The following is a 22,080-nucleotide window of genomic DNA, read 5'->3' as shown; positions in this document are numbered from 1 at the left end:
CCTGGCAATTAAAAAAAAAATGTTTTTGTAAAAATGGCCTCCTGCTATGTTGCCCAGGCTGGTCTTGAACTCCTGGCCTCAAGCATCCCTCCCATCTTGGCCTGCCAAAGTGTTGGGATTACAGGCGTGAGCCACTGTGCCCAGTGTGTTTTTAGTTAATTTCCACAAGAGTCCTTCCTTCCTCTCTTCTATCATGCAGCAAGTACTTTTTTTTTTTTTCTTTAAAAGCAATTTATTTCTGATTACAAAATACAGGTGAGGAGCACGGGCGAAGCCTGTAACCCCTTGGTTGTGCATCTTCCCAGTCTATTTCTCCTTCTAGAAATACCCTATGTACAACAGCAAGCTCATGCTGTCCCCATGTGCTTGCACATTCTAACAGCTGCAGAGTATATGACCAGGTGGAAAGTCCAACAGATGTCCCACTCACAAGATAGGGCCCTCCAATCAGTCTTCTGGCTCCCTTTCACTAACAGTAACTGGTTGCTCTTCCTATTGGTCATAGATAAATGACACCTGCACAATTCTCCAAGTGCTTTCAAGCAACTTCGGGAGGCAGTGACTAAGACCCTTTCCTTGCTCCCAGCTTCCTATGTCCCAGGCTGCCTGTGGCACCTGGACTGCTGCTGCCCCTGGGTCCCGTACATTCCAGGGCGACGATGGAGGAAGGGCAGGCCACGCATGAGGAATTAACAGTCTTTATTGGGCTCAGACCAGGAGTCCGTGGGTCTTGAGGACCTCTGTGTATTTGTCAATTTTCTTCTCCACGTTCTTCTCGGCCTGTTTCCGTAGCCTCATGAGCTGTTTCTTCTTCCGGTAGTGGATCTTGGCTTTCTCTTTCCTCTTCTCCTCCAGGGTGGCTGTCACTGCCTGGTACTTCCAGCCAACCTCGTGAGCCACGCGCCCCAGATAGGCAAACTTTCTTGTAGGCTTCAGACGCACAACCTTGAGGGCAGCAGGAACCACCATCTGCTTTTTCTTGTCGTAGGGCGGTGGGATGCCGTCAAACACCTTGAGGCGGTCCAGAGCGGCCTGGCCTCGCTTGGTCTTGTGGGGCAGCATACCTCGCACGGTCGGCCAGAAGATGCGGCTGGAGGCCCGGAAGTGGTAGGGGCCTCGGGAAGGGTTGGTGTTCATCCGCTTGCGGAGGAAAGCCAGGTACTTCAACTTGTTTCTGTAGAAATTGCCAGAAATGTTGATGCCTTCGCAGCGTACGACCCAGCAGTACCTGTTTAGCCACGATGGCCGCCAGGCGGCCCAGGAGATGGCCTCGACCATCAAGCACCAGGACCTGCACCTCCGCTGTCTTCGGCTGCCGCTTGGGAAAGAGCAAGTACTTTTTAAGCCTGTTCTGTGCCAGGTGCTGCAGGTGACACTGGAGGATGCAAAGTGAACAAAACAGGCAGTGTCTAACCTCAGGAAGCGCCAAGCCCACAGGTGCCTGACAAAGGAACAGGAGGAAGGGTCAGCAAGAGGCCTGGGATGGTACCCGGGATCCTCATGGGGGGGACCAGAGTAGGCAATACTGAATACTACCTAGAGGAGGTGGTAGAACCCCAGCTTCGCAGTTCATTCTCCCCCTTCTTTTTTTGGAGATAGAGTCTTGCTCTGTCACCTGGGCTGGTGGGCTGGAGTGGAGTGGCGTGATCGTGGCTCACTGCAATCTCTGGCTCCCAGGTTCAAGCGATTCTCCCACCTCAGCCTCCCGAGTACTGAGATTAGAAGCACCCGCCACCACGCCTGTCTAATTTTTTTTTTTTTTAATTTTTATTTTTAGTGGAGACGGGTTTTCACCTTGTTGGCCAGGCTGGTCCCGAACTGACCTAAAATGATCCGCCCGCCTCGGCCTCCCCAAGTGCTGGGTTTACAGGCGTGAGCCACCGCGCCCGGCCACCATTTCTTTTTTTTTTTTCTAACCAAAGACCCTTGCCAAGTCATTCCCCCCACTCCACTTTGTTTTCCTTTTTTTATTTTTTCCTTCCTCTCTTTTCTGAGTCACAACCATTAGCCAGGAAGCACCTCCTCCCCACCCTCTTTCCTGGATCCCCCTCATTCCCTCCTTCCATAGCCCACTCCCGCGCTCCCAGGTCCAGGGCTTATTTGCCCAGAGTTTGGAAAACCCCCAGCTATCCTTCCTCCTTTCTACAGCGTGGGGGCAGGGTACTGGTGCCAGTCACGTGCCTCTGGCTTCAGAAGAAGACTCTAGACTGGGGTCGGGGGGTGGGTCCTGCCCATCTCCCTAGCACCTTATCGTCCCTACCATCTGTGTCTTTTTTCCCTCCCCAAACGGAACCCCCTGCCCTCACGCCTATAGCCGTTTAATTGCAAAAGCCAGGCCGTTTGTGGGAGACCACAGACAGCGACCCCCTTCATTTACCGGTTGAGAGGAACGGGGCTGCTGCAATCTGGGGTAATAACCCTATCCCCACTCCAGGAGTCACAGTCACATCGTTAAGCCTTCCTCCCCTCTTGTCCCAGGACAGCTTCAAAATCGTTAAAAGCATTTCTGCTGGGTAGCATCTGGCCAGGGTCGCCCCCTCTGTCTGCTCAAGAACGTCTGTCACTTCAGAGAGCTTAAGTGACTTGCCCCAGTCACACAGCAGCAGTCCGATAGGCTGCCAGGGCTCTAGGGGCAGAAGGAGGAGAGGGCTGGCATTCTTCCCACTGGCCCGCGTGGCTGTAGCACCGCGGTGCAGCGAAGCCCCAGGGCCCCAACCCGTGAGCTCTCTCGTATCCCGGGCGGGGGTGGGGGAGCAGCAGTGGGGTGCTAGTTCTCAAATGCAAGATAAGAACTGGCTAGGAAAGCCTTGCCCAGCCCCTCCACCTAGAGGGAATGGGAGGGAGAGAAGCTGAGGGCAGGGTCCCGGTCCCGCGTGGAGACACCTGCGCTCCCGCGGGTTCTTTAAACGCCCAGATGGGGAACGACGCGCGCGGACGAAGGCGGGGTTGGGGGGGGGGGGGGGGGGGTCAGGTCTGGTCACATGACCTGGCCTGAGGTGCTCGCGGCCCCCACCCCACCAGTGGGCGTCCCCCCCAACGCGTGGTCGACCATCATTGGTCGGTGGTGAGGCCAATAGAAATCGGCCATCTGGGAACCCAGCGTTCCGAGGCGCAGCCTAACGTAGTGAACCGATGAAGGTCCAATGGAAAAAGACGGCCGTGGGCGCAGACCAATGACAAAGTGTCAGGGGCGGACCCAAGGGCTGGGTCAGGTTGGTTTGAGAGGCGGGTGGGTATAAAAGTGCAAGGCGGGCGGCGGCGTTTGTCCGTACTGCAGAGCCGCAGCCGGAGGGTCCTTTTAAAGGGCCCGCGCGCCACCGCCCCCTCGGCCCACCATGCTGCTATCCGTGCCGCTGCTGCTCGGCCTCCTCGGCCTGGCCGTTGCCGAGCCTGCCGTCTACTTCAAGGAGCAGTTTCTGGACGGAGGTAACGCCTGGTCCCGCCTCGAGGCCGCCCCGACGACGCGGCCGGCCCCCATCCCGGATCTGCGTTGTCGCCTGTAATTACTGTTTAGAGGTCCAACACGGTGGCTCCCGGGGACTAGAGCCGCGGGCGATCCCTCTTCTGCGTCCCTGGGGAGCGCGGAGGGCGTAGCAACCTCCCGCGGCGGGAGTTAGGGTTAGCCCGAGGATCTCTGAAGGCACCCTACGTGTCAAACTAGAGGTTGGGATGGGGAGAGTCGGGGATCTTCTTTCCTTTCCCCAGCAGCTTGTGGCTCTCGGCAGATGTTTGGTGTGGGGGGTATTAGCACAGCCGCGCTGACCTACTCCTCTAACCCCCCACTTAGACGGGTGGACTTCCCGCTGGATCGAATCCAAACACAAGTCAGATTTTGGCAAATTCGTTCTCAGTTCCGGCAAGTTCTACGGTGACGAGGAGAAAGATAAAGGTAAGAGCTTAGGAGTGGGTGCTTAGATCCGGGAAGACTTCCTGGCAGAAGTCCTTGTCTGTACACACACAGCCGGGACAGTCCCCTAGGAGGAGGACAGGTGGAGGAAATGGGGGAGTCGTCTCTTCCCTAAGTCGAGGGTCCTCGCGGGTCAGGGCCCAACGGTGACCTCACTACCGTCCCGTCTCAGGTTTGCAGACAAGCCAGGATGCACGCTTTTATGCTCTGTCGGCCAGTTTCGAGCCTTTCAGCAACAAAGGCCAGACGCTGGTGGTGCAGTTCACGGTGAAACATGAGCAGAACATCGACTGTGGGGGCGGCTATGTGAAGCTGTTTCCTAATAGTTTGGACCAGACGGACATGCACGGAGACTCAGAATACAACATCATGTTTGGTGAGGGCCTGCTTCCTGGTGCTGACCTCTGTCCCATTAGTTGGAGAGAGACCCAGACCCCATTGACTTTCTTAATAATGATTTTCTTTGGAAGGGGAGCTAAAAGAATAAGTCCTAGCAACACTTTATTGCATTATGATCGCAGATCTAGGCTGTTAATTTAATTTGCGTGATTGTATATAGTTATTTCCTAATCTTACTAATGAGAATTTTGAGTTCTAGAGCACTGATTTTTTTTTTTTCTTTAAACTTAAGGCTCCACCCACAACCCATTCGGGACAGAATCAGGGTCTGAGTTCCTCTTTTCAGCCTTGACAGACCCAAGTTTAAGAACCAGGTCTTCCTTTTATAGAGAGGGGTGAGGGCCTCGAGATGATGGGTAGTCTCTGACTCTTAACTGGATCTGCTTCACACCTAGGTCCCGACATCTGTGGCCCTGGCACCAAGAAGGTTCATGTCATCTTCAACTACAAGGGCAAAAATGTGCTGATCAACAAGGACATCCGTTGCAAGGTGTGTCTGGGGGTGGTGGCAAATGGCTGTCATGGGGAGGTTCAGAGGTCAGCCTGATTGGGGGGTGGCCCCTGCTCACCACCTTCTTTCTTCAGGATGATGAGTTTACACACCTGTACACACTGATTGTGCGGCCAGACAACACCTACGAGGTGAAGATTGACAACAGCCAGGTGGAGTCCGGCTCCTTGGAAGACGATTGGGACTTCCTGCCACCCAAAAAGATAAAGGATCCTGATGCTTCAAAACCAGAAGACTGGGATGAGCGGGCCAAGATCGATGATCCCACCGACTCCAAGCCTGAGGTTGGTGTTGGGGCAGGGGCTCTGCTCTCCACGTTGGAGGGTGTGGAGGACACCTGGGCCAACTCTGACCTCTTCATCTACCTCCCAGGACTGGGACAAGCCCGAGCATATCCCTGACCCTGATGCTAAGAAGCCTGAGGACTGGGATGAAGAGATGGATGGAGAGTGGGAACCCCCAGTGATTCAGAACCCTGAGTACAAGGTGAGTTTGGGGCTCTGAGCAGGGCTGGGGCTCACAGTGGGGAGTGCACCGACCTTACCCTTCGGTTCCCTTCTCCCTTCTGCAGGGTGAGTGGAAGCCCCGGCAGATCGACAACCCAGATTACAAGGGCACTTGGATCCACCCAGAAATTGACAACCCTGAGTATTCTCCTGATCCCAGTATCTATGCCTATGATAACTTTGGCGTGCTGGGCCTGGACCTCTGGCAGGTGAGACTTGGGAGGAAAAAGGAGGATCCCTGGGGTACCTCAAGTGCATAAGATCACCCAAGAGGAAAGGGATAGGGTAAGCATCCCAGGTGGGTCTGACTCAAAAATGGTACTTCTTGTAAACAGTACTTCCTGGTCTGTCCCTGTGAAGTCCTCACAGCAACCCCTTTGAGGTTGTACTTTTTGTGCACCAAGTACTTCCCCAAGTACTTTTATGCAAATCAACTTCTTTAAATACCCCCAAAGACCTAGAAGGTGATCAGGTAACCCAGTTAGCTGGGGCTGGGCACAGTGGCTCACCCTTATAATCACAGTACTTTGGGAGGCTGAGACAGGAGGATTGCTTGAGGCCAGGAGTTAGACAGCTCAACCTTGCTTGGCAGCATAGGGAGGAGACCCTATCTCTACCAAAAAAAAAAAAAGCTTTTTTTTTTTTTTTTTTTTTTTTTTTGAGACAGTTTCACTCTTGTTGCTGAGGCTGGAGTGCAATGGCATGATCTCAGCTCACTGCAACCTCTGTCTCCTGGTTTCAAGCGATTCTCTTGCCTCAGCCTCCCGAGTAGCTGGGATTACAGGCATGTGCCACTATGGATGCCAGGCTAATTTTTTTTTTTTCTGAGACTGAGTTTTGCTCTGTTGCCCAGGCTGGAGTGCAGTGGTGTGCTCTCTGCTCACTGCAAGTTCTGCACCACCCCCCACCGCAGGTTCACGCCATTCTCCTGCCTCAGCCTCCCGAGTAGCTGGGACTACAGGCGCCTGCCACCATGCCGGGCTAGTTTTTTTGTATTTTTTTTTTTTTTTTTTTTTTTTTTTTTAGTAGAGACGTGGTTTCACCGTGTTAGCCAGGATAGTCTCCATCTCCTGACCTCATGAGCCACCTGCCTTGGCCTCCCAAAGTGCTGGGATTATAGGCATGAGCCACCGCGCCCAGCCTTTTTGTAGAGACAGGGCTTCATGTTGCCCAGGTTGGTCTCGAACTCCTGGCCTCAGGTGATCTGCCTGCCTCGGCCTCCCAAAGTGCTGGGATTACAGCGGTGAGCCACCACGCCTAGCCTCTACAAAAACTTTAAAAATTGGCCAGATGTCGTGCATACCTGTAGTCCCAACTACCAAGGAAGAAGGATGATCACCTGAGCCTGGGCATCGAGGCTGCAGTGAGCCATGATCGTGTCACTGCAATCCAGCCTGGGTGACAGAGTGAGACCCTCTTTCAAAAAAAGCTGAGACTTGGCCGGACGCAGTGGCTCACGCCTGTAATCCCAGCACTTGGGACGCCAAGGCGGGTGGATCGCAAGGTCAGGAGATTGAGACCATCTTGGCTAACATGGTGAAACTCCATCTCTAGTAAAAATACCAAAAATTAGCCGGGCATGGTGGCAGGTGCCTGTAGTCCCAGCTACTCAGGAGGCTGAGGCAGGAGGACGACGTGAACCCGGGAGGCAGAGCTTGCAGTGAGCCGAGATCACGCCACTGCGTTCCAGCCTGGGTGACAGCGAGACTCTGTCTCAAAAAAAAAAAAAGGCTGGGACTGAATTTTTGTCTGTTTTGGTCACTGAAATATCTTCTGTGCCCAAGACAGTTCCTGGCATGTAGTAGGTACCTGAAAAATACCTGAATAAGAGTGAGAAACAGAAGAAACAGGTGCAGAGAACTGAAGTCAGTGGCCCAAGGTCATGGGGGCAGGAAACCACAAAGCTGGGGTTTGAACCTGGGCAGTACAGCACCTGAGTCTGTCCATTTTTTTTTTTTTTTTTTTTTTAAGACAAGAGTCTCACTCTGTCACCCAGGTTGGAGTGCGGTGGCTTGATCTCGGCTCACTGCAGCCTCCGCCTTCCAGGTTCAAGTGATTCTTCTCAGCCTCTTGAGCAGCTGGAATTACAGGCATGCACTACGACGCTGGGCTTTTTTTTTTTTTTTTGGAGATGGAATTTCACTCTTGTTGCCCGGGCTGGAGTGCAATGGCGCAATCTCGGAGGCTCACCACAACCTCCGCCTCCCAGGTTCAAGCGATTCTCCTGCCTCGTCCTCCTTGAGTAGCTGGGATTACGGGCATGCGCCATCACAGACCCTGGGCTAATTTTTTTTAGTAGAGACAGAGTTTCACTATGTTGCCCAGGTTGGTCTCGAACTCCTGGCCTCAAGTGATCCGTTCGCCATGGCCTCCCAAAGTGCTGGGATTACAGGTATGAGCCTGTCCCTGGCCGTCTCTTCATCTTTTTTTTTTTGAGACGGAGTCTCGCTCTGTCGCCCAGGCTGGAGTGCAGTGGCACGATCTTGGCTCACTGCAAGCTCTGCCTCCCAGGTTCACGCCATTCTCCTGTCTCAGTCTGCCAAGTAGCTGGGACTACAGGCACCCACCACCACGCCTGGCTAATTTTTTGTATTTTTAGTAGAGATGGGGTTTCACCGTGTTAGCCAGGATGGTTTCGATCTCCTGACCTCGTGATCCGCCCACCTTGGCCTCTGGGCGAGGATTACAGGTGTGAGCCACCCCGCCTGGCCTCTCCATCTTTTTAACTGCAATGTCAGCAGTGTTCCTTGTCTTCTCTGCAGATGCAGGCAGCAGGATATAGTGGTTATAGGAACACAGATGGAAACCCTGTCCAAAGCAAGGGCTATCGGGTATCACCTCTGACCATCCTTCCCATTCATCCTCCAGGTCAAGTCTGGCACCATCTTTGACAACTTCCTCATCACCAACGATGAGGCATACGCCGAGGAGTTTGGCAACGAGACGTGGGGCATAACAAAGGTGAGGCCTGGTCCTGGTCCTGATGTCTGGGGCGGGCAGGGCTGGCAGGGTTCGAGGCCCTGAGGTGTGTGCTCTGCCTGCAGGCAGCAGAGAAACAAATGAAGGACAAACAGGACGAGGAGCAGAGGCTTAAGGAGGAGGAAGAAGACAAGAAACGCAAAGAGGAGGAGGAGGCAGAGGACAAGGAGGATGACGAAGACAAAGATGAGGATGAGGAGGATGAGGAGGACAAGGAGGAAGATGAGGAGGAAGATGTCCCCGGCCAGGCCAAGGACGAGCTGTAGAGAGGCCTGCCTCCAGGGCTGGACTGAGCCTGAGCGCTCCTGCCGCAGAGCTGGCCGCGCCAAATAATGTCTCTGTGAGACTCGAGAACTTCCATTTTTTTCCAGGCTGGTTCGGATTTGGGGTGGATTTTGTTTTTGTTCCCCTCCTCCACTCTCCCCCACCCCCTCCCTGACTTTTTTTTTTTTTTTTTTTTAAACTGGTGTTTTATCTTTGATTTTCCTTCAGTCCTCACCCCTGGTACTCATCTTTCTTGATCAACATATTTTCTTTCCGCTGTCCCCTTGTCTCACCTCTTAGCTCCCCTCCAACCTGGGGGGCAGTGTGGTGTGGAGAAGCCACAGGCCTGAGATTTCATCTGCTCTCCTTCCTGGAGCCCAGAGGAGGGCAGCAGAAGGGGGTGGTGTCTTCAACCCCCCAGCACTGAGGAAGAACGGGGCTCTTCTCATTTCACCCCTCCCTTTCTCCCCTGTCCCCAGGACTGGGCCACTTCTGAGTGGGGCAGTGGGTCCCAGATTGGCTCACACTGAGAATGTAAGAACTACAAACAAAATTTCTATTAAATTAAGTTTTGTGTCTCCCTCCTGTGTCTCCTTCTGGGGAAAGACAGACTTAAGGAAATGCAGAAGTGGTCTTTTTGGGGTGGGGGGGTTTTCCAGTATATCTCCTTTTTCAGCTATTGCTAGAGAGGTTGCTGAGTGTTCCACAAGATTCCAGGGACCCTTATTTACCCCATAATCCTCAAAACCAACGGGGGAATGGCTGTTGCTGCTGTAAATACTCCACATACTAACTTACTGAATCCTTGAACCTAACTGGTAAGTTTTGGTTCTGTTTGTTTATTTTTAAGATAGACTCTCGCTCTGTTGCCCAGGCTGGCGTACAGTGGCTCAGTGTGGTTCACCCTGCCCCTTAAACTGGCCTCCTTCATGCTTCTATTCCTTTGGGGTCTTGTGGCTCAGCCCAACCCCTCTGGGATGCCTCCAGGACTGGTAGATCCAAGGGAGAATTCTGTATAATGTAGCGAGGCTTTGAGAGTTAAGATCTTTAAATACTTTTGGGGTCAGATTAGGGATAGTACAACAGTACTCCTGGCAGGATATCCAGGAATTAAAATTGTAGGTTCATTCCAAAAATCCAGATCCCTAAAGAATGAATGAGGCTACAAAATGGCACTTTGCCCCCGCTTCCAACTTAAGGTTTTTTTTCTCTGCTTGGTGGCCTTTCAGGTATTTCTGGTCTTGAGTAACTTCCATTCTGACTGTTCTACAAGGGTTCCTGCCAGGATACCCAGACCAGAATAAAACTCATTTGGGGGCCGGGTACGGTGGCTCATGCATGTAATCCCAGCACTTTGGGAGGCCCAGGCAGGCGGATCACCTGAGGTCAGGAGGTGGAAACCAGCCTGGCCAACATGGTGACACCCTGACTACTAAAAATACAAAAAATTATCCGGGGGTGGTGGGGGGGGGGGTCCCTGTAATCCCAGCTACTCGGGAGGCTGAGGTAGGAGAATTGAATGAACCCGGGAGGCGGAAGTTGCAGTGAGCCGAGATCGCGCCACTGCACTCCGGCCTGGGTGACAGACTGTTTCAAAGAAAACCTCATTTGGAAGAGGCAAAAAATGAGGTTTATACAGAAGAACTACAAATGTCTGTAACAAGTACAGGTACATAAAAATTTTGTTCAACGAAAATTCATTTGAGCGTGAGAGGACACCAGAGTCACTTCGCAGCCCTGTGACGTCACCGCTAACGAGCATGGCGCCACTCAAGAGACCACGTGTGGCAGGCCGAGCAAAAAGCACCGCCCGCAACGCGGAGTTTAGTCTGCGCATGCCTTGCTCCAGAACGCGCTTGTGCGCATGTCCACAAAGGCCAAGGAGCGTGCGCGCAGGTCACGTGCGCCGGTGGTCAGCGCGCGCATTGCCTGCCCCGGAAGTGGTCGGCGCGCGGCGCGGGGCGCCTGGGCACTAAGATGGCGGCGGCGTGAGTTGCATGTTGTGTGAGGATCCTGGGGCCGCCGCGTCGCTCGGGCCCCGCCATGGCTGTCACCATCACGCTCAAAACGCTGCAGCAGCAGACCTTCAAGATCCGCATGGAGCCTGACGAGACGGTGCGGGCTGGGCCGGAGCCCGGGGGCGGGAGCGACGGGTTTCGGGGATGGGGTGGGGGCGGGGAGGCTAGGATCCCAACGGGAGGGGCAGGGAGGACGGCGCGGGTCGGCCCTGCCCAGACCCCAGACCTGCCCGACTTTCCTGGACCCCCCGATGGCCTTTGGCCCAGCCCCCAGCCGATCGGGCGGCGCTCCTGTGCCGGTCTCCGGGCGAGGCCCCACCCCCGGGGCGCTGGCCAGGCCCCAGCTCCAATGTCAGCGCTCTCGCGGGGCGCGGGAGTCACAGGCCTGGATTCCTGGGCAGGCCAAGCTCTCCAGGACGGGGCTCCACGTTCCCAGCTTTGCAGGCGTCTCCTTGGGACACTGGTGGTCGAATCTAGGAGTAATCACCAGGAGATACTGAGTAGGGACGAGAACAACGATGTTAATGATAATAAACGGGTCTCAGTCTTTATAATTTTGGTGGTCCGTGTTTGTTGGCCGTTTATTTTTTATCAGTCACCGAGTGTTTTAGTGTTGTTTTACCGCTCTGCAAAACGGGCTTGTCATTGGGGACCTCTGACCATTTTACAGATGTGGAAACCTAGGTGTTGAGGAACTTTGCCACAGTCACACACAAGTAATGGCAGAGCTGGGATTCAAATTCGGTTCTGCCTCGTGTGAGCGTCCACGATATAAATAGTATGCTGCCTTTTTAGTCAAAAGTAGAATTAGGACCTAATTCAAACATACTGAATGTCTATTGGGTACCTGGCACTTTTTGCACAGTGAGGGAGACATTGAAGTCCACTTTTTGTAGAAAAGGAAACACATTTTTTGATCAGCTCAAGTGTTTGGCTTTGGGCAGGTTAACCTGTCTACCTATCTGTGCCTCCGTTTTCTCAAATATCAAATGAACTGGTCGCCTGCTGGCTTCCACCTGTAATCCCAGCACTTAGGGAGGCAGAGGCAAGAGGAGCGCTTGAGCCTAGGAATTCGAGATCATCCTGGCAACACAGACCCCGTTCTCTACAAAAAGAAGAAACAAAAATCAATAAATAAAATGAGGCCAATTAAATGTATTTCATAGGAAGCTTAAAAAGTATGACACATACACATTTACAGTAGCACTATTGGCCAGGCACGGTGGCTCATGCCTCTGTAATCCTGATGATTTGGGAGGCGGAGGCAGGAGGATTGCTTGAGGCCAGGAGTTTGAGACCAGCCAGCCTAACATAGGGAGACACTTATCTACAAAAAAAAAAAATATTTTTAATTAGCCTGGAGTGGTGGTGTGCACCTTTAGTCCTAGCTACTACCGAGGCTGGGCGAGAGTACCGGTTGAGCCCAGGAGTTTGAGGCTGCAGTGAGCTATGATCGTGCCACATCAATCCAGCATGGGCGACAGCGAGATCCTGCCTCTTAAAATTAAAAAAGAAATATCGCTATCAACTATTTGTCACTGTTATTGTCCAAGGTAGATTGTAGAGTGGGGGACTGTCCCCTTTATTCTGTTAATTATACTTTATACCACCCGAAATTACATTTTCTTCACATTAGTGTTCTCTCATTGAGAGCAGGGACTTGTGTTGAGTTTGTTCTGTGCCGTGGCCTCTGTGTCTAAAACAGCACCTGGCACATAATAGGTGTTTAGTATAAATAAATACTGTGTTGAATGGCATGATGATTGAATGAATTCAAATCTAGCATGCTTTAGATGCTGAGAAAGCTTAAAAAACCCAGCATGCTTGCCTTTCTGCCATCAGGGCTTGCAGTTTCTCCGTCCTAAACTAGAAGGGAAGAGAGAATCTTGGGGTCTCCAGTGACTGTCTGTACCACTCCCTCTAGGTGAAGGTGCTAAAGGAGAAGATAGAAGCTGAGAAGGGTCGTGATGCCTTCCCCGTGGCTGGACAGAAACTCATCTATGCCGGCAAGATCTTGAGTGACGATGTCCCTATCAGGGACTATCGCATCGATGAGAAGAACTTTGTGGTCGTCATGGTGACTAAGGTGGGTGACGTGTGCTGGCTGGGAGGGTGGGTGGACGAGCTGGGGAGCTGTTAAAGAGCCTGTGTGCCCAGAAGAGATTAGCCATGAACAGGGCAGGGCCACAGCAGAGCGGGTTGTTGGGTCTGATAGGGTTGCTGATGCCAGCTCCCTTTTTCTTGCTGTCACAGACCAAAGCCGGCCAGGGTACCTCAGCACCCCCAGAGGCCTCACCCACAGCTGCCCCAGAGTCCTCTACATCCTTCCCGCCTGCCCCCACCTCAGGCATGTCCCATCCCCCACCTGCCGCCAGAGAGGACAAGAGCCCATCGGAGGAATCTGCCCCCACGACGTCCCCAGAGTCTGTGTCAGGGTAAGGCGGGGGCAGCAGTCCCAGCTTGGGCCCTGTCCTCCTAGCACATTCCAGCGTCCACATAAGTGGTCCCACACACCTGGAGGGAGGGTAAGCCGCCAGAAGCCAGGGTCCGATTTCTCTCTCTTGAATTTGCAGCTCTGTTCCCTCTTCAGGTAGCAGCGGGCGAGAGGAAGACGCGGCCTCCACGCTAGGTGGGTGGGTGGTCCCCAGGGCAGAGGCGACTGGGTGCCCCAGCCATCAGCTGGGCCTCGTCTGGGTGCGGGAGGGCCTGGGAGCTGCCCTTTCCTCTTCCTGGTAACCTAGGCTTTGCTGCTCCCTCCACAGTGACGGGTTCTGAGTATGAGACGATGCTGACGGAGATCATGTCCATGGGCTATGAGCGGGAGCGGGTCGTGGCCGCCCTGAGAGCCAGCTACAACAACCCCCACCGAGCCGTGGAGTATCTGCTTACGGTGAGGTGGGGCTTCCGCCTCCCGGGGAGGCCTTGAGGGAGTACCTGGGCGTCACTGCCCTGATGGGCGGTTGGGAAGGCAAAACCTGCCCTGAAAAGCCTTTGGGTAGTGATTCTAGCCACTAAAGGCTTCCCACAGGAGGCTGTATGTGAATGGTGGGTGGGCCTCTGGAGGGCAGGGCCGAGGCCTCATCTGTGTCCTGCCAGGGCATGGAGGAGGGTGGCAGCAGGAGGTCTGTGCATTAGAACTAAACAGGACCCCTGACAGGGAATTCCTGCGAGCCCCGAGCCGGAACACGGTTCTGTCCAGGAGAGCCAGGTATCCGAGCAGCCGGCCACGGAAGCAGGTGGGTGTGCACGTGCCGCATGTGCCCTCCAGGTACCTGACTCACATCACACTCCACCCCGCAGTGCTCCTAGGAGCCCAGCGTTGTATCTGACTGCACCCCTTCCTACTACCAGCAGGAGAGAACCCCCTGGAGTTCCTGCGGGACCAGCCCCAGTTCCAGAACATGCGGCAGGTGATTCAGCAGAACCCTGCGCTGCTGCCCGCCCTGCTCCAGCAGCTGGGCCAGGAGAACCCTCAGCTTTTACAGGTGTGGTCCCAAGGGCAGAGGGAGCCAGGGCAGCCACCATTTCCCTTCCCTGCAGGCACCAGAGTTCATAACACGTAGGAATCGTTCTAGGCCTGGAAAGCAGGACTAAGCACGTGCTTCCCCCACGCCCTTGTGCTTCCTGTGACCTGTTGACCCCCACGATTTATCAGTCTTCCCAACCACCTTCTAAGGTGTGGGTGCTGTCAACATCATCTCCCACAGAAGAAGACACCAGAAACTTAGAGCAGCCTGTCATTCCCAGGGTCACGCAGCTGGTAGTGTGTGTGTCTGCCTGCTGCCTCGGGGTCCTGGGCTGGGGCTCTGGCTCTGGCTGTGGCTCTGGCTTCACATACAGATGGTGCTGCATAAATGTCTGTAAGGTGGCATGACATCACCCAGGACAGCTGTGCCCCAGTTGGCTCTGGGACGACTCTGCTCAGTGAGGCTCCACCTTGCTCTTGAAGGTTCACAGAAAGAGTGGGGGAATGGCCCCCTGGGTGCAAGTAGGTTCCTCTGGGTTCTCGGTGAAGTGCCTACTGTTCTTGGCTCAGGACCTTGCTGTCTTCCCCTTCTCCTCTCACTTCTCAGTCCCTTGCCAGCTCCTCCTGGTTGGTGGTGTTCTTCATCTGCACTCAGTCCTCCCTCATAGCGTCCTGGGGCCTTTAGTCTGTATGGGAACCCCCAAATCTATGTAGCCAGCCCAGGCCTCTCTGAATGCCACACTCCATGGCTGGCTTAATCTCTCCATCAAAGTGCTCCCTAGACTAGACTTCTAAGACTTAGAACAGACCTCCCCAGTCCTCCCTGATCTCTGCAAGGATTAGCTTGGGGTTGCTTCAGCCCCAGGCCCTGGGGACCTGCTGGGGTCCACCCCTTGTCCTGTCTGCTCTTCCCACTCAGCCCCTCCCTGCACTCCAGCTCCCTGGCAGCCTCTTCCTGGGCCTCTGCCACTGCACAGTCCCACAGTCCACTTTCAACCATGAGGCAGATGACTAAAAAGCACTTTCTTTTCGAGATGAAATCTCACTCTGTCCCCCAGGCTGGAGTTCTATGGCGCAATCGCAGCTCACTGCAACCTCCGCCTCCCGGGTTCAAGTGATTCTCTTGCCCCCTTCCGAGTAGCTGGGACTACAGGCGCCCGCCACCACGCTTGGCTAATTTTTTGTATTTTTAGTAGAGAATGGGGTTTCACCCTGTTAGCCAGGATGGTCTCGATCTCCTGACCTTGTGATCTGCCCGCCTTGGCCTCCCAAAGTGCTGGGATTACAGGCGTGAGCCATCACGCCCGGCTGACTGAAAAGCACTTTCTTCTTTAATGTGAAAATGATCAGATGTAGACAATAGTAGAGTTATATCAGAGCTTCCAGATACCCAGGTAGGGCACAATGGCTCATGCCTGTAATCCCAGCACTTTGGGAGGCTAAGGCACGCAGACCACTTGGTCAGGAGTTTTAGACCACCCTGGCCAACATGGCAAAAACCCCGTCTCTACTATAAATACAAAAAGTAGCTGAGCATGGTGGCAGGCCACTGTAGTCCCAGCTACTCAGGAGGCAGAGGCACGAGAATCACTTGAACCCAGGAGGCAGAAATTACAGTGAACCGAGATTGCCCCACTGCACTCCAGCCTGGGTGACAGAGTGAGACTGTCTCAAACAGAACAGAAACAAAAATGAACCAATGAACTTCCAGATACCTAAACCCAACACCAGATTAGTTCACTTTTTTTGGTTTGGGGGCTGGGAGGTGGGAATAGAGACAGGGTCTATGTTGCCCAGGCTGGTTTTGAACTCTTGGGCCCAAGCAGTCCCTCCTGCCTTGCCTCCCAAATTGTTGAGATTACAGGCGTGAGCCACCATACCTGGCCAAGTCCACCTTTCTAAAAGATCCACAGACCACGTCTTTTCCAATTTAACTCACCACCATGGCTTCCCCCTGCTCTAGAAAATGGGTCTGACTTGGGCCTTCCTCTCTGGTGTCATTGTCTGCCTCCTCCCCCTTCCCTTGTTCGCTCTGTGTTTTTGGGGTTTTTTTTGAGATGGAGTTTCGCTCTTGTTGCCCAGGCTGGAGTGCAGTGGCACGACCTCGGCTCACTGTAGCCTCCGCCTCTTGGGTTCAAGAGATTCTCCTGCCTCAGCCCCCAGAGTAGCTGGGATTACAGGCATGTGCCACCACGCCCTGCTAATTTTATATTTTTAGTAGAGATGGGATTTCTCCATGTTGGTCAGGCTGCTCTCAACTCCTGACCTCAGGTGATCTACCTGCTTCGGCCTCCCAAAGTACTGGGATTGCAGGCATGAGGCACCGTGCCCAGCCCTATTCACTCTGTTCCTGCTTGTTTCTGAGACTTCCCAGATGCATTCACCCTGCGCCTTTGCATTTGCTGTTTGCTTTACCTGGAGGAAACTCTCTGCATCCCCCATACTGCAGGCCTCTCCTCCAGCCCTCGTCTGCAGTTCCTTCCTAGCCAGACACTCGCAGTTGTCTGGTTCATTTCATGGTTCACTTACTTATTTTTGAGAGTCTGTTGCCCAGGCTGGAGTGCAGTGGCACAATCTCGGCTCCCTGCAACCTCCGCCTCCCGTGTTCAAGTGATTCTCCTACCTTAGCCTTCTTGAGTAGCTGGGATTACAGGCACGTGCCATCACACCCAGCTAATTTTTGTATTTTTAGTAGAGACGGGGTTTCACCATATTGGCCAGGCTGGCCTCGAACTCCAGGCTGGTCTCGAATCACCTCAAGTGATTACAGTTGTGAACCACTGCACCCAGCCTATTTATCTATTTATTTATTCAAGACAGGGTCTTGCTCTGTTGCCCAGGCTGGAGTTCAGTGGCTTACTGCAGCCTCCGCCTTCTGGGTTCAGTCTTATGCCTCAGCCTGCCAAGTAGCTGGGATTACAGGCGTCTGCCACCACACCTGGCTACTTTTTGTATTTTTAGTAGAGATGGGGGTTCACCATGTTGGCCAGGCTGGACTCAACCTCCTGACCTCAAGTGATCCACCTGCCTCTGCCCCCCAAAGTGCTAGGATTACAGGCGTGAGCCACCACGCCTGGCTTATTTCTTGGCTCACTGAAAAGCACATCATCAGCTCCTCCAGGGTAGGGCTTGTGTCGACTGCTATGTTGTATTTGGCCACAATAGGCTCCTCTGGATATTTGCCTGACTGAATGAAAAAGCAAGGGCTGTGATGACCTGGGGAGAGGAGGGGACCAGGGCTGTGAATTACCTTGCCTTCCCCACCCTCTCCCGCAGCAAATCAGCAGGCACCAGGAGCAGTTCATCCAGATGCTGAACGAGCCCCCTGGGGAGCTGGCGGACATCTCAGATGTGGAGGGGGAGGTGGGCGCCATAGGAGAGGAGGCCCCGCAGATGAACTACATCCAGGTGACGCCGCAGGAGAAAGAAGCTATAGAGAGGGTAAGAGGCCTGGCTGAGGGGTGACTGCAGGTGGGTGGACCCCTACCCTCTCCTGCTCACACTTAACCCATCTTCCCACAGTTGAAGGCCCTGGGCTTCCCAGAGAGCCTGGTCATCCAGGCCTATTTCGCGTGTGAAAAAAATGAGAACTTGGCTGCCAACTTCCTCCTGAGTCAGAACTTTGATGACGAGTGATGCCAGGAGGCCAGGCCACCTAAGCCCCCACCCTACCCTTATTCCATGAAAGTTTTATAAAAGAAAAAATATATATATATTCATGTTTATTTAAGAAATGGAAAAAAAAAATCAAAAACCTTAAAAAAAAAAAAACAAGCAAACAGTCCAGCTTCCTGTCCTCCTAAAGTGGCCCCTGTTCCCATCTCAGTCTGAGAAGACCCAGGCCAGACAGCTGTCCCCCCCGTCCTCCTCCCCAGCCCAGCCTGCTCAGAGAAGCTGGCAGGACTGGGAGGCAACAGATGGACCCCTTTTGGCCTCTGTCCCAGCTCTGCAGCCAGATGGAAAGGCGGCTGCTTGCCTCTCCATCCTCCGAAGAACCCCTGAGGACCCCCCCAACCCCTTCCTCTTCTAGGATGAGGGGAAGCTGGAGCCCCAAACTTTGATCCTTCATTGGAGTGGCCCAAATCTTTCCATCTAGGGCAAGTCCTGAAAGGCCCAAGGCCCCCTCCCCAGTCTGGCCTTGGCCTCCAGCCTGGAGAAGGGTTAACATCAGCTCATTGTCAAGGCCACCCCCACCCCAGAACAGAACCGCGTCTCTGATAAAGGTTTTGAAGTGAATAAAGTTTTAAAAACCAGCCCTATGGTCTGTGCCTGCTGGGGCTCCCCGTGCCCGCCTGTCTGGGTCTGGGGGCTGGCTGGGCACAGGCAGGCATGGTGATGGGTGCCTGGAAGGGGGACAGGAGTCTGTGAGTCCCTGCAGATTGAGGCTCCCAGTGTCTCCTCCCCCAGTGTGTCATTTCCAGGCAGTGGACCCCAGCCCAACGTTGCAAGGACTGTTTCTCCTCAGCCCCCACCATCACCACCACAGTCTGTTTTGGCTATGCTCCCCCCCAACCAGCCTTGTAATTGGTTAATTACTGGAGATGAATGTTGGTAAACAGAAGCCTTCTTCTCTTCTGCCATCTGCTTCTCCATTATTTGCCCATTGCACCCCCCTTTTCCTCCCCGAAGCCCCAGTTAGTCAGCAGGGCCTAGAGTCCCTGCCCCCTTTTGAGTATAGCCAAGTGGGGGATTCCCCAGCCCTTAAGTATTGGGGAAGGAACCAGGGGACCCAGAGAGGCACACCTTGAGAGGACGTAGATCTCTTCAGGGGTACTGCCGGGTAGCAGGCTTTATTGGGAAGGGACAAAGCCTCAGGAGCTGGGTGCCCCAGAGGCTGCTGGGTCCTGAGCCGCAGCTGCAGCCAATGCAGCAGCTCGCGCCTCCTTCTTCTGTTTTTTTTTTTCCTCCTTGAGGCGCTTGCGCTCCTTCTTCTCTAGGTCCTGGAGCAGCTCCTGGAAGCGGGCACTCCTTGGGTCCACCTGGTAGCCTAGGAGCTCCTGGGCCTCAGCCTGTAGTCGGGCCCTCCTCTCCTTGTCAGCCTGGGCCTTCTCCCAGCGCTCCTGCTGCTGCTGCTGCCAGTTCACAATCATCTGTGGCATCTTGGCCATGCACTCTGCGATGTGCTGCTCCCTGCAGGGGAGGGAGAGTGGGCTGTGACACTGGCACTCAGCCAGGGCAGAGCCCACCCACCCATATCTCACCCATAGGCCTTTGCCCACGAGCCTGCCTCAACTCCCCCAGTAGATTAACTGTCAGGAAAAGCCCTTGACAAGTGAAGAAACAGGAATAGATGATAAGAAGGTTACCTGTGTATGAATTTGATCACAAGGGCATGTCAAGCCCCAGTAAACCCCAGGTGCCAAAGCCAAGTCAACATTTCACTGAGCTGCCTACTGAGCAAGCCAAGTGCCACTCCCGTGGATAATTTCCATAGACATTGCTGAGCACTTCCTGTACAGAGGCCAGGCCCAATTCTAGGCACAGGAGTGAAAGCAAGAAAGACATTTCCCACCAATCCTTGAGTTTGTAGCCACCAGTCACAGCCCCATTTTTTTCTTTAAGTTCAGGGGTACAAGTGCAGGTTTGTTACATAGGTAAACTTGTGTCATGGGGTTTTTTTGTACAGATTTATTTCATCACTCAGGTATTAAACCTAGTACCCAGAGGTCATTTTTCCTGATCCTCTCCCTCCACCCTCCAAAAAGCCCTAGTGTATGTTGCTCCCCTCTGTGTGTCCATGTGTTCTCATCATTTAGCTCCCACTTACAAGTGAGAACATGTTGTATTTGGTTTTCTGTTCCTGTGTTAGTTTGCTAGGGATGATAGCCTCCAGCTCCTGTCATGTCCCTGCGAAGGACATGATCTCATTCTTTTTTATGACAGCCTCATTTAAGGATTAGGAAAGTAAGAGAATTAAGCCCTATAATGGTCATCTGGCTGAGGAGGGGCAGAAACAGGAGTCCCTGCTCCATGATTCCCTGCCTGGGTGATCAGACGCATGACTTCACTTTGCCAAGCCTCAGTTTCCTCATCTCTAAAATTAGGGCAATCGCTTCTTCCTCTTAAGGCTATTGGGGAAACAAGAAGGTTAAACACCAAGAGCACACTTGACCTACCCCCTTCACCCTCCAGGATGTGGCATTATCTATAAGAGATGCCCCTGGTCTGGCCGGACGCGGTGGCTCACGCCTGTAATCCCAGCACTTTGGGAGGCCGAGGCGGGCAGATCACCTGAGGTCAGGAGTTTGAGACCAGCCTGGCCAATATGGCGACACCCCGTCTCTACTAAAAATACAAAAAAATGAGCTGGGCGTGGTGGCAGGCGCTTGTAATCCCAGCTACTCGGGAGGCTGAAGCAGGAGAATCTCTTGAACCCGGGAGACCGAGGTTTCAGTGAGCTGAGATCACACTCCAGCCTGGGCAACAAGAACAAAACTCTGCCTCAAAAAAACAACCAAAAAAAGATGCCCGTGGTCCTTCAGACCTGCCTCTGTATCTGACCTCTGCCCTCTTGGTTCCAGGACCCATCACTTTCCTGCCCTCAACTCTTCCCCAGCCACACTGGCTTCCTGGCCGTTCTTTAAGGCATATCCTATCTCAGGGCATTTGCCCCAGCTGTTCCCTTTACCAGGAACTCTTTACCCAAGAGATCGCCCCATAGCTAAGTCTGGTTATTCAGGTCTTTGCTTAAACATCACCTCCTCAGGCCTGAGGCTTCGCAAACCAAAGCTGCCCTCGGGCACGCACTCTTCACTCTTTTACCTTCCTAATAGTCGGCTGTCACCATTGGTATTATCTTGCCTGTCAGCTGTCGCCATCTGATATTAAGGGCCCTTTTGGGGCCTGCCTCGGCCTCCCAAATAGCTGGGATTACAGGCACGAGCCACCGCCCCCGGCCTGGGACAGGGTCTTGCACACGGTATGCGCTCAGTAAAGACTTGGTGATAATAGCCGGATGTGATGGCTGACGCCTGTAATCCCAGCACTTTGGGAGGCTGAGGCGGGTGGATCACTTGAAGTAAGGAGTTTGAGACCAGCCTGGCCAACATGGTGGAACCCCGTCTCTACTAAAATTACAAAAGTTAGCCGGGTGTAATGGTGCACGCCTGTAATCCCAGCTACACGGGAGGCTAAGGCGGGAGAATCGCTTGAACCCGGGAGGCGGAGGTTGCAGTGGGCCAAGATCTTGCACTGCACTCCAGCCTGGGCAACCGAGCGAGACTCTTGTCTCCAAAAAAAAAAAAAAAACTTGCTGATGAATGACTAAATGGACTGTTATTCTGAGTTTGTTTTGCGGCCAGGTGAGCGTATACATAAATCTACAACATGCAGATGCTGCGACGTGACCACGAAGGGCTAAGCACGGTTTGGGGCCCAGTTCGCCCACGGGGCACAGAGGGCAGCCCCGCGTCTGCCTGCACGCACGCACCTCTCCCGACGCTTCTGCTCTTCGGCCAGCTGCTTCACCCGCAGCGACTCCTGCATGGTCGCCAGGCTCGGGTACCATTCGCGTTCTTCGGCCTCCAGCTCCCGCAGCTGCTCCGGCGACGGCCATAACGAACCGGGGACCACCCCGGAGGCGGCGCCGTAACGCGCGAACTGCTTAGCCGCGTAGCGCGGTCCCAGCTGCCACCGCGGGGTCAGGAGGTCCTCGGGGTCTGGCCACCGGGGTCCCGGCCTGCAGCGCGGGGGCGGCCGCGCCCGGTAGCCACGGGACGCCGGGGCCAGGGTCGCCGCCACTCCTAGTATGCCGCGAGCCTGTCGCACGGACGCCGCCATCTTGGCTGTGCGGGGTCCTCACAGGCCCGCCGGGCTGTCCACGCCCGGTGCCTGAGCGCGAGGCCCGGTGTGGGCCAGGGCAGGGCGCGGGGTGTCCCTGCTGCCTCAATTCGGGCGAGGGCGGTGTAGGGGATAGGATGGATTTTATAGGTTTCCAAGTATAGCTTTAAATTTTAGTTAAGCAGTTACTGATTAAAGTCATTTTCAATTTTCACTTTTTTTCTTCTCCTTTCTGCACACTGACACTGAAA

At 54.0% G+C, this 22,080-nt stretch overlaps 3 protein-coding genes and 1 pseudogene across 5 annotated transcripts; 2 read left to right on the top strand and 2 right to left on the bottom strand.

Moving 5' to 3' along the window:
- Positions 1-206: 206 nt before the first annotated feature.
- Positions 207-1,323, bottom strand: LOC100601324 (annotated as a pseudogene). Its single transcript, XR_004032007.1, has one exon. The product of XR_004032007.1 is annotated as a 60S ribosomal protein L13a pseudogene (transcript).
- Positions 1,324-3,227: 1,904 nt separating this feature from the next.
- On the top strand, positions 3,228-9,147 carry CALR (calreticulin). The gene is made up of 9 exons (XM_003275597.4): positions 3,228-3,426; positions 3,788-3,889; positions 4,080-4,283; positions 4,702-4,796; positions 4,892-5,101; positions 5,190-5,303; positions 5,389-5,532; positions 8,192-8,284; positions 8,368-9,147. The coding sequence occupies exons 1-9, from the start codon at positions 3,336-3,338 to the stop codon at positions 8,566-8,568; spliced, it is 1,254 nt and encodes a 417-aa protein (XP_003275645.1). The 5' UTR covers positions 3,228-3,335; the 3' UTR covers positions 8,569-9,147.
- Positions 9,148-10,456: 1,309 nt separating this feature from the next.
- Positions 10,457-18,303, top strand: RAD23A (RAD23 homolog A, nucleotide excision repair protein). Of its 2 annotated transcripts, none has more exons than XM_030820689.1 (9): positions 10,457-10,681; positions 12,509-12,670; positions 12,838-13,019; positions 13,158-13,213; positions 13,347-13,474; positions 13,742-13,820; positions 13,939-14,069; positions 17,327-17,491; positions 17,573-18,303. In XM_030820689.1, the coding sequence occupies exons 1-9, from the start codon at positions 10,610-10,612 to the stop codon at positions 17,684-17,686; spliced, it is 1,089 nt and encodes a 362-aa protein (XP_030676549.1). In that variant the 5' UTR covers positions 10,457-10,609; the 3' UTR covers positions 17,687-18,303. The 2 variants fall into 2 exon arrangements, with proteins under 2 accessions (XP_030676549.1, XP_030676548.1); XM_030820688.1 differs by having other exon boundaries at positions 13,936-14,069.
- Positions 18,304-18,809: 506 nt separating this feature from the next.
- On the bottom strand, positions 18,810-21,866 carry GADD45GIP1 (GADD45G interacting protein 1). Its single transcript, XM_030820690.1, has 2 exons — positions 21,480-21,866; positions 18,810-19,180 (listed from the first exon to the last, which is right to left on the bottom strand). Exons 1-2 carry the CDS (start codon positions 21,827-21,829, stop codon positions 18,862-18,864), a joined length of 669 nt encoding a protein of 222 aa, XP_030676550.1. The 5' UTR covers positions 21,830-21,866; the 3' UTR covers positions 18,810-18,861.
- Between the last annotated feature and the right edge of the window lie 214 nt (positions 21,867-22,080).

This window comes from Nomascus leucogenys, chromosome 10 (genome assembly GCF_006542625.1).
Source record: "Nomascus leucogenys isolate Asia chromosome 10, Asia_NLE_v1, whole genome shotgun sequence".
Lineage (NCBI taxonomy): Eukaryota > Metazoa > Chordata > Mammalia > Primates > Hylobatidae > Nomascus > Nomascus leucogenys.
Note: the sequence above shows the minus strand (reverse complement) of the source record. Positions and strands in the feature narration are given on the sequence as shown.